The following is a 17,050-nucleotide window of genomic DNA, read 5'->3' as shown; positions in this document are numbered from 1 at the left end:
ACATGGATAACAAATGGAACTGGAAAAGGTGCAAAAAAGGGCACCAAGTATGATCAAGTAAATGGAGCACCTCCTTTATGAAATCAGGTTGCAATGCTTTGGTCTCTTCAGCCTTGAGTGACGGCGTTTAAGGGGTGACTTGATCGAAGTATATAAAATCATGCATGGGATAGAAAAGGTGGATAGAGAAAAATTATTTTCTCTATTACACAAAAGTGAGGACACATAAAGGGAAATTTATTCATTCATTCATTCATTATTTATTTATTTATTTATTTGATTTGTATGCTGCCCTTCTCTGTAGACTCTTCACCCAGAGGGTCGTTGGTTTATGGAATTAACTTCCAGAAGAGGTCGTGACAGCTGTCAGCCTTGATAGCTTCAAGGCAGGATTAGACAGATTCATGGATGCTAAGTGTATCGGTAGTTATTGAAACAGATGTCCATGTGCCACCTCTATGTTGGTTGAAACAGGCAGGATTCCCTTGAGTACAATTTGTTGGGGGTCAAGGGAAAGGGAGGATTTTGCCTTCTCTTTCTGCTCAAGATCCCCATGTACAATTGGTGGGCCACTGTGTGACACAGAATGCTGGACTCGATGGGCTTTGGCCTGATTCAGCATGGTTCTTATGTTCTTATTCTGCTGTGGAGTAGATCAACCCTAGAGTTTGTTGCTCTTCGTATTAATTTTTGTCACTGTATTCTCTAGGATCAGTATTCTTAACCTTTCTAATGCCGCAACCCCTTAATAAAGTTCTTCATGTTGTGGTGACCCCCAACCATAAGTCTGGCACCAATTCTCCAAACAGAGCTTTAAGCTGATTGGCAAGAAAATCAGAGGGATACCCCCACTGTAAACGCCTGATTGGTCGGATTGTAAAAGTATGTTCCAAGGTGCCAGAATAGAAGCTTTAGTTCCTAACACCATAAGAAATTTGTCTTTCCCCATTGTCTTAGATGACCCCTGTGAAATGGTCATTCAACACACCTCCAAGGGGGTCCTGACCCCCCCAGGTTGAGAACCACTGCAGGTGTATCATATAGGAAAGAGCTTGATACACTGTTTTTCCAAGTACTTTGGATGGGGATTATAGGGGAGCGAGTCTGCGGAGAGGGGCGGCATACAAATCTAAATAATAAATAAAATAAAAAAAATAAGTTGTTGTTTATAAACCTTTGGGCTGCATATGCTAGTTTATTGTTAAAATGGAAGCATATAGTTAGGAGTGTGCCTGTAGTCTGTGCAGAATTTCCCCAAGATTTTGAGATATTTGGACAGGAACTGTCAGCTACTCCATGTTTTTCTTTTCTAATACAGTGATCCCTCGATTATCGCGAGGGTTACGTTCCAAGACCTCTCGCGATAATCGATTTTCCACAGTATAGTGGTGCGGAAGTAAAAACACCATCTGTGCATGCGCGCCCTTTTTCCATGGCCGCGCATGCGCAGATGGTGGAGCCGGGGAGCGATGAAAGTGCGGAAGCCGACAAAGATTGCTTTGAATGTCGGCTGCCCCCGCCCCCCCAGCGTGTCCGGCGCCCTCGCCGCTACCGCCCGCCCGCCCGATCCACCCCCCTCATCGGCTTTCGGACACGGGTCCTCCTGCAGCAGCACTGCCGAGCAGATCAGCTGCTGGGTGGCCGAAGAAACCTTCCCTGGGTCTTTCCCGCCGCCCACGCAAAGGGGAAACCCCGATCTTCGGCTCCTCGCTGCTGCCGCGCTGCCGAGCAGATCAGCTGCTGGGCGGCCGAAGAAACCTTCCCTGGGTCTTCCTGCCGCCCACGCAAAGGGGAAACCCCGATCTTCGGCTCCTCGCTGGGCTGAAAAACACAACCTCGGCTTATACTCGGGTCATTGACAAAGTCACCACAAGAGGGCGCCATTGCTTGAGCCAGAGCGAGGAGGCATCAGCTTTTTTCCCCTCTCGCTTGCCGTAGGAGCTGTGGAAGGGGTGGGGCTGGTTCTTCCTCTCCCTGGCTCAAGCAAAGGAGCCAGCCATGTGCTCCAACCGAGAGGGGAAAAAAGCAATGGAAAGCCGGTGAGGTCGTGTGTGTGTGTGTGTGTATGCCCCCTCTCCCCCCCACCGTGAAAAAAAGCCAGCTACCTCTTGCTGAAACCCGGAGGCTTTTTTTTTTAACTCCCTGTGTGTATTTGTCAACAGGTTTACAGTAACTATTCCTTGCTCTCTCTGCATTGCCCTTAGTTGGATTAAAAAGCCCCCCTGCTGTCAGATTCTCCTCCCCCTCCTTTGAAAGGATTTAAACTGTTTAAAAAATGGTATTTTGTGGTAGTTGCTGTCCTTGCTTGGATAGGAACTAATAAGGCATGAGCTAGACAGGAATTCCTAAAGTGTGTTTGTGGATCTTTAAAAGTTGCCTTTTATAAAGTGGGTTTGAGAGCAAGTTTCAATTAACAAGTATGAGGGGAAGCATTTTACATATTTTAAAAATGAGTTTGATTCTTAATAGGACCTGCATATTTAGGATACAAAACCACAAGAACTGTCTGTGTTTTGCAAGTTTTGCTTGTCTCACTAGTCTGTTTGTCTGTCTCTCTGTCTGTCTGTCTATCATCTATCTATCTATCTATCTATCTATCATCTACCTACCTACCTACCTATCTATCTGGTTTTCTATGCTGATAACCTCACAGCAGCTAATGCTGAAGCTCTATTTGGATATACAGATTTATTTATTTATTTATTTATTTATTTATTTATTTAATTAATTAATTAATTGGATCTGTATGCTGCCCCTCTCCAAGGACTCAGGGTGGCTCACTGCATATATAAAAACAGAACAATAATGTAAATCCAATTAATGATGAGATGATGAGAAGGAATCCTGTTTTAAATTTACAGAGCTAGTTTACTGGTTTTCTTTAAAATAAATATTCTAAAACATGTAATCTTCTGATATTTCAATTAATGTAATGTTATTGGTTTCCATTTTTATAAGTTACCAGTAGCCACTGCATTTTCTAACCTCAGCTTATACTCGGGTCAATAAGTTTTCCCAGTTTTTTTGTGGCAAAACTGGTGCCTCGGCTTATACTCGGGTTGGCTTATACTCGAGTATATACGGTATGTCTGAGAGGAATTTACCAATCTAATTCTATATGCATTTTCTGGAGTTTATCAGGAATTCTGGATGAATGCCATCAAAGCTTGGTGCTTTACCACATTCCAGAGTACCAATGGCAATGGCAATTTCTTTTCTAGATAATAATAATAATAATAATAATAATAATAATAACAACAACAACAACAACAATAATAATTTATTAGAGTTGTATGCCGTCCCTCTCTGAGAACTCAGGGCGGCCGACAACAATAACAATGTACAAATTCAATATCTAAAAACACAATTTAAAAACCCTTATTAATAAAATAATCACACAACCCAATCAAACCATACATAAAACAGTAGTTAGGGGAGGTGTCAATTTCCCCATGCCTGACGGCAAAGGTGAGTTTTTCAGAAGTGATATTATTTAAGCTTTTTTGAATTCTGGTGGAAGGCAGCCATTGGAAACTATGTCTGAGAGGAATTTACCAATCTAATTCAATATGCACTTTCTGGAGTTTATCAGGAATTCTGGATGCATGCCATCAAGGTGCTTTACCACATTCCAGAGTAGCAATGGCAATGGCAATTTCTTTTCTAGAGAATAATAATTATTATTATTATTATTATTATTATTAATATTATTATTAACAATAATAATAATAATAATAATAATAATAATAATATATTAGATTTGTATGCCGCCCCTCTCTGAGAACTCGGGGCGACTCACAACAATAATAACAATGTACAAATCCAATATCTAAAAACACAATTTAAAAACCCTTATTAATAAAATAATCACAGAACCCAATCAAACCATACATAAAACAGTAGTTAGGGGACGTGTCAATTTCCCCATGCCTGACAGCAAAGGTGAGTTTTCAACAACTTATGAAAAGCAAGGAGGATGGGGGCGGTTCTGATATCCAGGGGAAGTTGGTTCCAGAGGGCTGGGGCCGCCACAGAGAAGGCTCTTCCCCTGGGCCCTGCCAGACGACATTGCTTAGTCAACGGGACTCAGAGAAGGCCCATTCTGTGGGACCTAATCAGCCGCTGGGATTCGTGCGGCAGAAGACAGTCCCGGAGGTATTCTGGTCCGATGCCATGTAGGGCTTTATAGGTCATTACCAACACTTTGAATTGTGACTGGAAACTGATCGGCAGCCAGTGTAGGCCACGGAGTGTTGATCAAGCATAGGCGTATCTAGGGAGGCCCATGATTGCTCTCGTGGCTGCATTCTGCACAATCTGAAGTTTCCAAACATTTTGCAAAGGTAGCCCCATTGCAGTAATTGAACCTCGAGGTGATGAGGACATGACTGACTGTGAGGAGAGACTCCCGGTCCAAATAGGGCCGCAACTGGTGCACCAGGCGAACCTGGGCAAAAGCCCTCCTCATCACAGCTGAAAGATGGTGCTCTAATGTTAGCTGTGGATTGAGGAGGATGCCCAAGTTGTGGACGCTCTCTGAGGGGGGTCGATAAATCCCCCCCCCCAGGGTAATGGACAGACAGATGGAACAGCCTCCCAGCACCGGCACATCACTTCCACTGCTTCGCTGACTGGACATGTGGTGGAGATGTACAACTGGGTATCATCAGCGTACTTGATGATACTCATCCCATGCCCTTGGATGATCTCACCCAACAGTTTCATGTAGATATTGAATAGCAGGGGGGAGAGGACCAACCCCTGAGGCACCCCACAAGGGAGAGACCTTGAGGACGACCTCTGACCCTCCCTAACACTGACTGCGACTGACCGGAGAGATAGGAGGAGAACCACTGCAGAACAGTGCCTCCCAACCCCTCCAGACAGAAGGATACCATGGTCGATGGTATCGAAAGCCGCTGAGAAGTCAAGAAGCACCAGGACAGAGGACAAGCCCCTGTTTCGGGCCTGCCGGAGATCATCCATCAGCACGACCAAAGCAGTTTGCATGTTGTAACCGGGCCTGAATTCTGACTGTTGAGGGCCTAGATAATCGGCTTCTTCCAAGGACCGCTGGAGCTGAAGTGCCACCACCTTCTCAACAATCTTCCCCATAAAGGGAAGGTTGGAGACTGGATGATAGTTGTTGAGAACGGCTGGGTCCAGGGACGGCTTCTTGAGGAGGGGCGCACGAGTGCCTCCTTGTAGGGAGTCAGAAAGGACCCCCTCCCCAAAGATGCATTGACAATCTCCTGGACTCAGCTCCGTCTCACCTCCCTGCTGGCCGAAACCAACCAGGAGGGACACAGATCCAGTAAACAGGTGGCGGAACTCATAGCTCCAATGGCCTTGTCCACTTCATCAGGTGTCACCAGATCAAACAGGTGGACAATGACGGGCCCCAGTCACCTCAACTGACTCGTTGTCATTCGACTCTGCTGTCCAATTGGAGTCAAGGTCCATCTGAATCTGAGCGATTTTATCAGCGAAAACATGTTAAAATCCTCGACACTACCCTGCAAGGGCTCCCCCACTCCCCCCGATTAAAAAGGGAGCAGGTTACCCTAAACAGGGCGGCCGGGTTGGATTCCGCTGATGCAATCAAGGCAGCATGATACGCACATCTTGCCGCCTTGAGCGCCACTTTGTAAGTCTTAATATGAGCTCTTACAAGTGTTCAGTTAGATTCAGATTTACTTTTCCTCCATCGCTTCTCCAGATGTCTCTTCTGGCGCTTCTCGGTAAACCAAGGAGCTCTCTGTGGTCTAGTGCTAAAGAGAAATCGCAACGGCGCAATCTGGTCAAGAGGCTCTGCTGCAGTCTTGTTCCAGGCCACAGCAAGAGACTCTGCCGAACTGTGGATAAGTGAATCCGGTAAAACCCCAAGCGCCCTCTGAAAGCCCTCTGGGTCCATCAGGCGCCTGGGGCGGAACCACCTAGTTGGTTCTGCCTCCCTGCGGGGGGGGGATTGGAGCCTTGAAGTCAAGCCGTAACAGAAAGTGGTCTGACCAAGACAAAGGCAAAACATCTAAGCCCCTTAGTCTCAGACCATCACTCAGCTGCTCCGAGAGAAATATCATGTCGGGTGGGTGCCCCCCCTTGTGAGTCGGATCTTCAACTACTTGGGTCAGGTACATGGCTGTCACGGTGGCCATGATCTCCTGTGCTAGCTCAGAGGATTCGCCGAGCGATGGCAGATTCAAGTCCCCCAACATAATAAGTCTGGGGAACTCTACTGCCAGCCTGGCTACCTCCTCGAGCAGCACAGGCAGGTCTGTTGACACACAGCTGGGAGGCAGGTACGTGAGCAACAAGCCCACCTGAACCTCTAGGTCTAGCTTCACAAAGAGGGACTCACAACCTGCAATCTCATGAGCAGCAGGTCTGTGCAAGATAATAGTCTCCTTGGCTATATTATTATTATTACTATTATTATGTCAATACAACACAGCAAACGAGATCACTATGCTGGATTTCGCATTTCATCACCAGTCGGGTGCTTCCCAAGCACCTAGGACTGCGTGATGTCACGGCGAATTATGTTTGCCGATCCCAGTAAAGCAGCCTTTTGCAATTGACAGATGGAGATTTTGTCAATTCCGATGGTGTTCAAATGTCCGCTGAGATCCTTTGGCACTGCGCCCAGTGTGCCAAATATCACTGGGACCACTTTCACTGGCTTATGCCAGAGTCGTTGCAGCTTGATTTTTAGATCTACGTATTTCACTAATTTCTCTAGCTGCTTCTCCTCAATTCTGCTGTCCCCTGGGATTGCGATGTCGATGATCCATACTTTCTTTTTCTCCACAATCAGGATGTCTGGTGGGTAATGCTTCAGAATTTGGTCAGTCTGAAGTGGGAAGTCCCACAGTAGTTTTGCTTGCTCAGTCTTGACCACTTTTTCGGGCTTATGATACCACCAGTTCTTTGCCACTGGTAAATGGTAGTTCCAGCACAAGTTCCAGTGGATCATCTGTGCCACATCATGTCTATGCTTGTAGTCAGTCTCTGGGATCTTTTTACAGCAGCTTAATAATAATAATAATAATAATAATAATAATAATAATAATAATAATAATAATAATAATAATAATTAGATTTGTATGCCCCCCCTCTCCGAGGACTCAGAGCGGCTCCCAACAAACAATACAGTCTGCAAATCCAATGTTAAAAAAAGCAGAACAATTAAGAAAACCCTTATTAACAACAATCTCACAACTCAACATACCATACATAAAGCGGGACAGCCAGGGGGAATCAATTTCCCCATGCCTGGTGACATAAGTGGGGTTTCAGTAGTTTACAGAAGGCAAGGAGGATGGGGGCAGTCCTAATCTCTGGGGGGAGTTGGTTCCAGAGGGCCGGGGCCGCCACAGAGAACGCTCTTCCCCTGGGTTCCGCCAAACAACATTGTTTTGTCGATGGAACCCGGAGAAGGCCGACTCTGTGGGACCTAATCGGTCGCTGGGATTCGTGCGGCAGAAGACAGTCGCGAAGGCATTCTGGTCCGATGCCATGTAGGGCTTTATAGGTCATAACCAACACTTTGAATTGTGACCGGAAACTGATCAGCAGCCAGTGCATGCTGCGGAGTGTTGATGTAATATGGGCATATCAGATGTCCATAATTGCTCTCGCAGTCGCATTCTGCACAATTTGGAGTTTCCGAACACTTTTCAAAGGTAGCCCCATGCTGGGGTTGTGGCTGATGCCATACCTGAAACCCGGCTGGGCATATTTCAGAGAGAGGAATTCCTCCCTCTGGGCCCAGCCAGATTTCAGTCAGATATACCAGGTCAGCCTCCTCCTCCAGGATAAGATCCCAGATGAGAAGAGCCTTATTCAAAACCGACCTGGGTACAAGAGTACTCAGAAAGTGTTCAGGCTGACCACCAAAAAGCTGAAAGGGCTTTCTTGATGAGATTGGAGTGTCCTTTCACCTGTGGAATTCTGAAGATACAACTCAAGAGTCCATTTGGTAAGGAGTTAGAAACTGTAGAGTGTTTGTTCTGTGGGTTGTCTAACTAAAGCTGGATTTGCTGAAATTTTGTGATTCTGTGTATTATTTCCACTTCTTACATCAAGCTGCATCCATGCTGTTTAAGAGATCATCAGCAATCTCTGGATCACCGTTTTGTAAGATTACCTGGTAGAGTCCTTCAGTATCTTTTTTTCCAACCTGGGATGTACTAAATCCTCGAGGAATATGTCTTTTTGCCAAGTTGATTATTGTCTTCATAAATCTATGATATAGTGTTGACTACTTGATGGAATTTATTGCATAGTTTTATCAAGATTTGAAAGCACTGAGGGATCTATAAGGAAATATTTCTGAGACGATAACCCAATGAGCCAGACGTTGTCTAGTTTCAATTAACAATAACACCGTGAAGCACAGAATGTGTTGTGATAATGCACCACTAATGATAAGATAGGTTGGATTTAAAATACCATATTTCTCGCTCTATAAGACGCACACACACCAAAAGTGGGTGAAAATGTGTATCTTATAGAGTGAATGCTGCCGAAGTCTCACCCACCATCATCCATTTTCAGCCTCCGTGTACCCCATTTTTGGCCTCCACCCATCTCGTTTTCAGCCCATGCCTGGAACACAGAGGCCAAAAACAGGATGCATGGAAGCAAAAAATGGGGCGTATGAAGGCAGCAATGATTTCCACCCTGGCACAGGTGATCACCGGTATTCTGGGAGACTGATTCAACCGCTAATCAGCTACTCATGCTAAATGAAGCCGTGATAACGTGCTGAAGCTGACCAGGCTGTTTGCTGCAAGAACTCTAGCCAAATGAATATTGCTGGATGCTGGGAGGCAGATGTGTTTTCCTCTGCCTCCCAGCATTGTTTTCCTCTGCAAAAGGTGTGTCTTATAGTCCAGAGCATCTTATAATGCAAAAAATACAGTAGTTAAATATGGCAATAATTAGGTATTTATTCTGACAGTAAAAGAAAGCTATTTTCAATTAAGTTGGTTTAATTCAAAACAAATATAGAAACATAGAAACATAGAAGTCTGACGTCAGAAAAAGACCTCATGGTCCATCTAGTCTGCCCTTATACTATTTTCTGTATTTTATCTTAGGATGGATATATGTTTATCCCAAGCATGTTTAAATTCAGTTACTGTGGATTTATCTACCACATCTGCTGGAAGTTTGTTCCAAGGATCTACTACTCTTTCAGTAAAATAATATTTTCTCATGTTGCTTTTGATCTTTCCCCCAACTAACTTCAGATTGTGTCCCCTTGTTCTTGTGTTCACTTTCCTATTAAGAACACTTCCCTCCTGGACCTTATTTAACCCTTTAATATATTTAAATGTGTCGATCATGTCCCCCCTTTTCCTTCTGTCCTTCAGACTATACAGATTGAGTTCATTAAGTCTTTCCTGATACGTTTTATGCTTAAGACCTTCCACCATTCTTGTAGCCCGTCTTTGGACCCGTTCAATTTTGTCAATATCTTTTTGTAGGTGAGGTCTCCAGAACTGAACACAGTATTCCAAATGTGGTCTCACCAGCATTCTATATAGCGGGATCATAATCTCCCTCTTCCTGCTTGTTATACCTCTAGCTATGCAGCCAAGCATCCTACTTGCTTTCCCTACCGCCTGACTCCACTGCACTATATAACAAAGCATAGTTATTTCTTTTCATTTGCTATGATTAGAAACACCAGTGCATCCTATAGACAACATCTGTAATATCTCTTCAGTCACAAGCAAATTGTTTAAAATTGTATTTTTGATTGCTCACAAAACAAGTACAATGGTACCTCTACTTAAGAACTTAATTTGTTCCGTGACCAAATTCTTAAATAGAAAAGTTTGTAAGTAGAAGCAATTTTTCCCATAGGAACCAATGTAAAAGCAAATGTGTGCAAACCCATTAGGAAAGAAATAAAAGCTCGGAATTCGGGTGGGAGGAGGAGGAGGAGGTTCATTTCCTCTCCAAGCGCCCAGAGAAAGGAAAATGCTTCGTTCACTCTGGACTGCCAAAGCCTCCTTAAGCACCACCAAAAGGCTCCTCTGGCAGCCCAGAAAATCCTCAGATGGCCAAAATTAAAGGGGAATGGCAGGAAACTGGCCAGGCCTTCGTGCCGCTCTCAAATTTCCTGGGAAATTTTTCCAGGCTCTGGTTCTTAAGTAGAAAATGGTTCTTAAGAAGAGGCAAAAAAATCTTGAACACCCGGTTCTTATCTAGAAAAGTTATTAAGTAGAAGCACATGGAAAACTGGTAAACATTCCCCAATTAACTATCATTTTTATCCCAGATTGCAGCACCAGTAAGTTTTGGTCTCAAAATGAAGCTTAAGTTCCTGCTTTGCGTTACTTCCATTTCATTTCCAGATTCTTGTGAATCTGTTGTGATGTCTGAATTTAGCAATTATAGCTATCACAGAGCTCATACTTTGTCTCTGAATCCGAATCAAAGACCTAATTCAGCTCATGTTTTCAATTATGATTGGACACAAACAATGAATTGCACTAATCATAGTTTTCCCAATTTAGGGGCTATATCTAAAACAATAGCATCAGAACCAGGAAATGAAAGGGGCATTAGGATTCATGGGCTCAAGCTGTAGCTTCAAGAAAGCCATATGACAGATCAGTACAGGTATTTGTTTCATTTTATATTACATTTATACAAAAAAGTTAACTTCTATTCTGAATGACCACTATCTCTAAAAAAGCTATACATACAACAATGCCAGATTAGTAATGTTAGAGCAAGGGCCGAGTGTTGGAAAATAGACTACACAAGCAGTGGGCAAATGCACAAAGCTTCATTTGTGCATACGCACGAAACCATTCCCTTCCCACCACCACCTCCACTGCTGCTGCTGCTGCTGCAGGTCCATGGAATTAGAAAGGTTAGGGACTGCTGTGTTAGAAGATATAAATGAAATGGATTAATTAAAGAACATTAAAGTAATTTACAGACTCACCAATACATATGTCACCATCTAATAAATTGTCATCCTCAGAGGTCTGGAAATCCATGATAACACCAGCTCCATCCAGCAATTCTTCATCACTACTAGCACTAGTTATGCTGTTGTAACTATTTCTATAGTAACCTCTACGGAACAGTTGTTCAGACTCCATTTAGCTTCCTTTGTAAGCTAAAAAAAGAAGACAGAACTAATTAGATGTACATTTCTTTTTAAAGAGGGAAAAAAGGATTTTTGAAGTACAGTGTTCCCTCGATTTTCGCGGGGGTTACGTTCCAAGACCTCCCGCGAAAGTCGATTTTCCGTGAAGTAGCGGTGCGGAAGTAAAAACACCATTTTTGTCTATGGACAGCCAAAAACTACCCCCACGCACCCTTTTTCAAAGCAGCGAAAAAGGAGCCGGGCTTGAAATTAGGGCAGGGAGCGACGAAAGTGCGGAGGCCGGCAAAGATTGCTTTGAATGTCGGCTGCCCCCACCCCCCCAGCGCCTCCGGCCCCCTCGCCGCTACCGCCCGCCCACCCGCCCGATCCACCCCTCTCACCGGCTTTCTTCGGACACGGGTCCTCCTGCAGCAGCGCTGGCGGCTACGGTTTCTCATCCTCCTCATTCAGCCGGTAGCCGCTCTGAGCGCTTTGAGAATGCCTGCCTCGCCCCTCTCACAGTCCCTTAGCTGAGAGACTTACATCCCAGCTATCAGCGGGGGGGCTGCAGGAGAGGTGGGGGCAGGCGTTCTCACAGAGAGCGAGAGGGAGAAAGAGAGAGAGAGCAAGAGGGGGGAGAGTGGAAGGTAGAGAGAGAGAAATAAATGATAGAAAAAGGGAGAAAAAAGAGAAATGAGAAAATGATTGAAGCAGAGAATGACAGGAAAGAAAGAGAAAGAGAGAGAGAAGTGACTCTTGGTGATGACGTATGACGTCATCGGGTGGGAAAAACCGTGGTATAGAAAAAAAAACCGCGGAGTATTTTTTAATTAATATTTTTTGAAAAACCGTGGTATAGCGTTTCGCAAAGTTTGAACCCGCGAAAACCGAGGGATCACTGTAATATACATGTTACAAGTGGAATATTTTACTGAAGCTATAACAGAGAATGAATGGTACTTGAGACTCTTTGAGCTTGGTGGTTTTCTTGCAGACATTTAATTAGCCAAAATAGGTAACATCATCAATGCTAGTCCTGTGCTAGTCCAGCAATACTGATGTTATTTAGTCTGGGTAATGAAAGAAAACAACCATGCTTAGAGGACCCTCTCATGTCAACACTGTGCTACAAATATTCTCTCTTATTGTTAACAGAGCGAATTGAAGTATAATACAGTCCATTTCCTGACTTCTGGTGAGCCTGGTAGGCCCGTTTTTCACCCTCTCCAGATTCCAAAGACTTCCTTGGAGCTTGATGGAAGGCAAAAACGGCCTTCCTCGACTCCTCCTGAGGCTGAAAATACCCTCCCAGAGCCTCGGTGCAAGCCAAAAAGCAGCTCGCCCTCACGTACATGTGCACTGAGGCTAAGCTAGGCCAATGGCTCACGTGCCAAAACATATGGCTCCGCATGCCACCTGTGGCAAAGGTTTGCCATTAATGATGTAGGATCTATATTTATGACCATTGCAGTGCTCCAAGGTTATGTGATCACCATTTGCAACCTTCTGACAAACAAAGTCAATGGGAAAGCCAGATTCACTTAACCACCATATTAGTAATTTAACAACTATAGTGATTCACTGAACAACTGTGACAAGAGAGGTGGTAAAATGGCAAAATTCAATTAACAACTGTCTTGCTTAAGAATAGAAAATTTGGGGCTCAATTGTGCTCATAAGTCAAGGACTATAGTTTATAGTCCTTGACCTGTATAGTTTTTGGAGTCTCATAGAAAATTCAGATGCTTAGATATACAGACATCTGAATGGCTCGCTTCCTTCCTAACTAGAAAAGTCTATTTTGATTATGTGACCATGGGATGCTAAAATGGTTGTAAGTATGAAAAATGGTTATAAGTCACTTTTTTCAATGCTATTGTAACTTTGAACAGTCACAAAATAAACTGCTTCAAGTCAAGTACTTCCTGTACTATACAGGTGTTATGTGGGCATACCTTGGAAGTCTAATACTAAACATATCACTTCATTTTGGACCAGTTGAAGCTTCAGAATGCTATTTAAGGACCTATAGCACATTGCAATAATACAAGTAGAGGAGACATAAGTGACTATAAGCACTGCCATCTGCTCCACTGTTTCTATCCAGAATCAGTTACAGAAAATCATTGGATTTGAGGCGCTTTCAAGCTCAGATACTGTCTTATCAAGGTTGAGCTGTAGCCAATTCTTTCTCATCCAGACCTATACACCCTCCAGGACTTAAGAAAGCACATCAACAGTATCATTTAAGTGGTTCAGGCATAATTGTACCTGAACATATCCCTGTACTTAATTTTAATATTTCAGTTAAGTACAGACCTTAACTGGGGTTTCCAACCCTTTTAAGGGCAGAGAAAATGATAGTTTTAAAAAAATATCTCTAATGATAAAAAATTTGGTTCATTTTTTGGGCCTCATCAAGTTCTTTTGAAAACTAGAAAACAGTTTGAAAAAAAATTGAATTATATTTAAAGAAATCCAGAAAACTGAAAAGTATCAAAGTTGTTGCCAAACCAATTAGTGTAATGTTCCATATTCAATCCCTGTATTTTACAATATATTTAATTCATTCTTCTTGAATGACCATCAGCTATATTATGCATACATAATTACAACTCATGAGTGTCATATGATTTCAAAAAACTATTAAAATCTTATTGAAAGCTAACATCCTAACAGCAACACTATATATTTAAAGTACTGCAGGGCTGGATTATTTGTATTATTAACCCTTACACTTTTATTACCTCAGATAGGAAGATAATTTTTAACAATTTTTACTCTGTAAGAAACTAGATTAAAAACTTAAAAACTATTCAATTCCACAAGCACAATAAAAAGAAAGTTCCAGATTTTTAATAGCATGAGCAGATTTATATATCACTTCATAGTGCTTTACAATTCCCTCTAAATTAGCATATTTCCCCCAATAATCTGGGTTCTCATTTTACTAACCTTGGAAAGATGGAAGGCTGAGTAAACCGTGAGCTGATCAGGATTGAACTTAATCAAAAAGTTTTATAATAAAATTTGAGAATATTTTCAACGAATATTAAGATCTAACATACCAAAGATTTGATATGTCAATGGAGATAATAAAAAGAGAACCCTGTATTGTTTATATTCCTCTAATAATAGTTATAGTGCCTTGCTGAGATGCATAGGTCTGTCCTACATCCTGCAATATAAAGGAAAATATCTTGGCAGGAAGAGAAGTATGAGGACAATTATTATGCAACTTTAAAAAATCAGGTTCAAAATTTGGAACAAAAGATCAAGCACACATTCAATTGGATTAAAACTTTTCTAGTGAAAGATGTTCTTACAGAAGTAATTTCATATACACAATATTCTAAACCATGTTGTGGCTAGACTTAACCTGTCTCCAAAGTCACACAAAGGCAATGATTTTGGTTAAAACAGATAGCATTAAGCATAGCCTAAAAATCACAATCCTCCTTCCTTTGCCTTCTCGGGAAAGGCATTGTTGCCACTGCTTCAAGTACATTTTAAAATAAACATTGTAGGAAGAATCCCACAGAAACATTTACCTACGCATGTCTTCCTTAATTCAGTTAAAATTAATATTTCACATGCATTATTCAATTCAGAGGATACAAACACATCTCATAGGACAGAATCCAAAGGAATATTCATGGAACTCCCAGAATTTTCAGTAACTTCTTGTTCTAACATATCCAGAAAGCACCAGGATGAGGAACGCTGGCTTCAGTATTTCTCAGATAAAAACTTTATTAGGTAACCTCCTGCTACTATAAAGACAGAACAGCCAGAGCCTTTGAGACAATGCCTCATCTTGTCTTTTCATTCCCATTTTAGATGTAACGCATATAGAAAGGCCACCACCATCTCTCTTAGAGTTAAATAGCGGCGGGAGGGGGAGGGAGGAGTTTGTCTGTCTGTCTGTCTGGTGAAGGATGCCGGCAACATCTCTAGCTAGATCACATCTCTTTCACTCACGCACATCTACTGTAATGTTTGTCACACATTAGTTCTGCGATTGCGTCTCGGAAAATGATTCCTCTATCCCCAATCTAGCGCCCAGGCTAAAATCTGCCCTACCTGGCCGCGTGGCGCCGCCTGGTGATTCCCGGAGAGGGTCTCACACATCCTCCTGCTCCTGAGCTGGGAAGAATAAACAGGACTCTGCGAGAAAGGAGGTGGGACTTTGTAGAGGCAGGACGAACTTCTCGAGATCAAATCCTACCAACCAATCAATTTCCGATGCCGTTCGCATAACAGAAGCTTTTTTTTTCAGACTGAGGTAAGCTTTCTGTGCTGCGCAAGCGCACAGAAAGATTCTATAATGGTCCTGGTACTAGAAACCTCGTTCCAAGTGGTTTGCGACTTTGAGCATCCGCCTAAATACCCAGCGTAAACTTGCTGACCCAGGAATACAGTATTGTAATAACAATGAGGGGTTTCTCAATCCCATTTCCACCAGATGTCTTAAGATTTGAACCTCCGGGTAGAAGCTAATAGCTTGAACTACAACTGGAGGACACGCATTTGAGGAAGATATGAAAATATATATCTTGCATTTTAATGCACACACCCATCTAGTTTAATAAACGCACTTTGTAATTTGTATAAGGTGACCAGATTTTAACATTGCTAAAGAGGGACACCATTGGGGGGGGAGGGGGCGGTTTGATTAAAAAATTGATGTACCGTATTTTTCCGTGTATAAGATGCTCCTAGATTTTAGAGGAGGAAAACAAAGAAAAAGTATTCTAAACCAAATGTTGTAGTAGTAGTAATAATAGTAGAATAGAATAGAATTATTGTCCAACTGTGATTGGACACACAAGGAATTTGTTTTGGTGCATATGCTCTCTACATAAAAGAAAAAGATACATTTGTCAAGAATCATGTGGTACAACACTTAATGATTGTCATAAGGTCAAATAAGCAATGAAGAAACAATCAATATTAATAAAAATCTTAGGATACAAGCAACATGTTACAGCCATACAGTCCTAAATGGGAGGAAATGGGTGATAGGAATGATGAGGAAAAAAACTAGTAGAAATAGAAGTGCAGACTTAGTAAAAAGTTTGACAGTTTTGAGGGAATTATTTGTTTAGTAGAGTGATGGCATCCAGGAAAAAACTGTTCTTATGTCTAGTTGTCTTGGTGTGCAGTGTAATAGTAACTTCTCCAGCCACAAGGGGGTGGGTTTGTGGCTCCTGGTGTTTTCTGTGGCAAATGTTTCCCTCCCTCCCTCCCTTCCTTCCTTCCTTCCCTTCCTCCTTCCTCTCTTTCCCTTCCTCTCTCTTTCCCTTTTCTTTCTTTCTCTCCACTTCTTTCTCTCTTTTCCCTTTCTCATTTCTGTGTACCTCTCTTCTCCCCCTTTTTGCTCTCATTTGTTTCTCTCTCCCTCCCTTTTTGCTCTCATTTCTCTCATTTCTGTTTTCCTCTCTTTCCTCTTCCTCTCCCTTTCTCTCTCTCATTTGTTTCCCTCTTCTCCCTCTCTCATTCTCTCTCTCTCAATCTTTCCCTCATTTCTCTCTCACTATCTCTTTTTTATTTCTGTTTTTCTCTTCCCCCTTCCTCTTTCTTTCTCTCCCCTTCTCTCTCATATTTGTTTGTTCTTCCTCTCCCCCGTTCTTTCCCTCCATCGGTTTCTAATTTTTATCTTTCTCCTTTTCTCTGACATTCCCTCCCCCTCTCACTTCGCCCCCCTCCCTTTCCCTCCGTCTCTGTCTCTACGGGGACGAGCCAGCAGCCTACCCCACTTCTTCTTAACTTGTCCTCCGGTTCTCGAAGAGGGGATGCTTTGCCAGGTTCTGTGCAGCTGAGGAATGTTGTAAGGCCGCCCAGTAGCCCCTGGCAGGAGGCGGGCAGCTCAGCCCTGGGGATGCCCCGAAGGCCGGAGATTGAGTGGGGGCTGATGGAGCCGAGCCCCCTCCCCCA

At 43.0% G+C, this 17,050-nt stretch overlaps 1 protein-coding gene across 1 annotated transcript in view; it reads right to left on the bottom strand.

The window, feature by feature from the left end:
- CLCN3 (chloride voltage-gated channel 3) overlaps positions 1-15,326 on the bottom strand; it is a 127,667-nt gene extending 112,341 nt beyond the window's left edge. The window contains 2 exon segments of the mRNA XM_070757427.1: positions 10,967-11,143; positions 15,197-15,326. Coding sequence (XP_070613528.1) covers positions 10,967-11,126 — 160 coding nt within the window. The 5' untranslated portion in view covers positions 11,127-11,143; positions 15,197-15,326.
- Between the last annotated feature and the right edge of the window lie 1,724 nt (positions 15,327-17,050).

This window comes from Erythrolamprus reginae, chromosome 7 (assembly GCF_031021105.1).
Source record: "Erythrolamprus reginae isolate rEryReg1 chromosome 7, rEryReg1.hap1, whole genome shotgun sequence".
Taxonomy (NCBI): domain Eukaryota; kingdom Metazoa; phylum Chordata; class Lepidosauria; order Squamata; family Dipsadidae; genus Erythrolamprus; species Erythrolamprus reginae.
The sequence above is the reverse complement of the archived record's forward strand: the minus strand, read 5'-3'. Positions and strand labels throughout refer to the sequence as shown.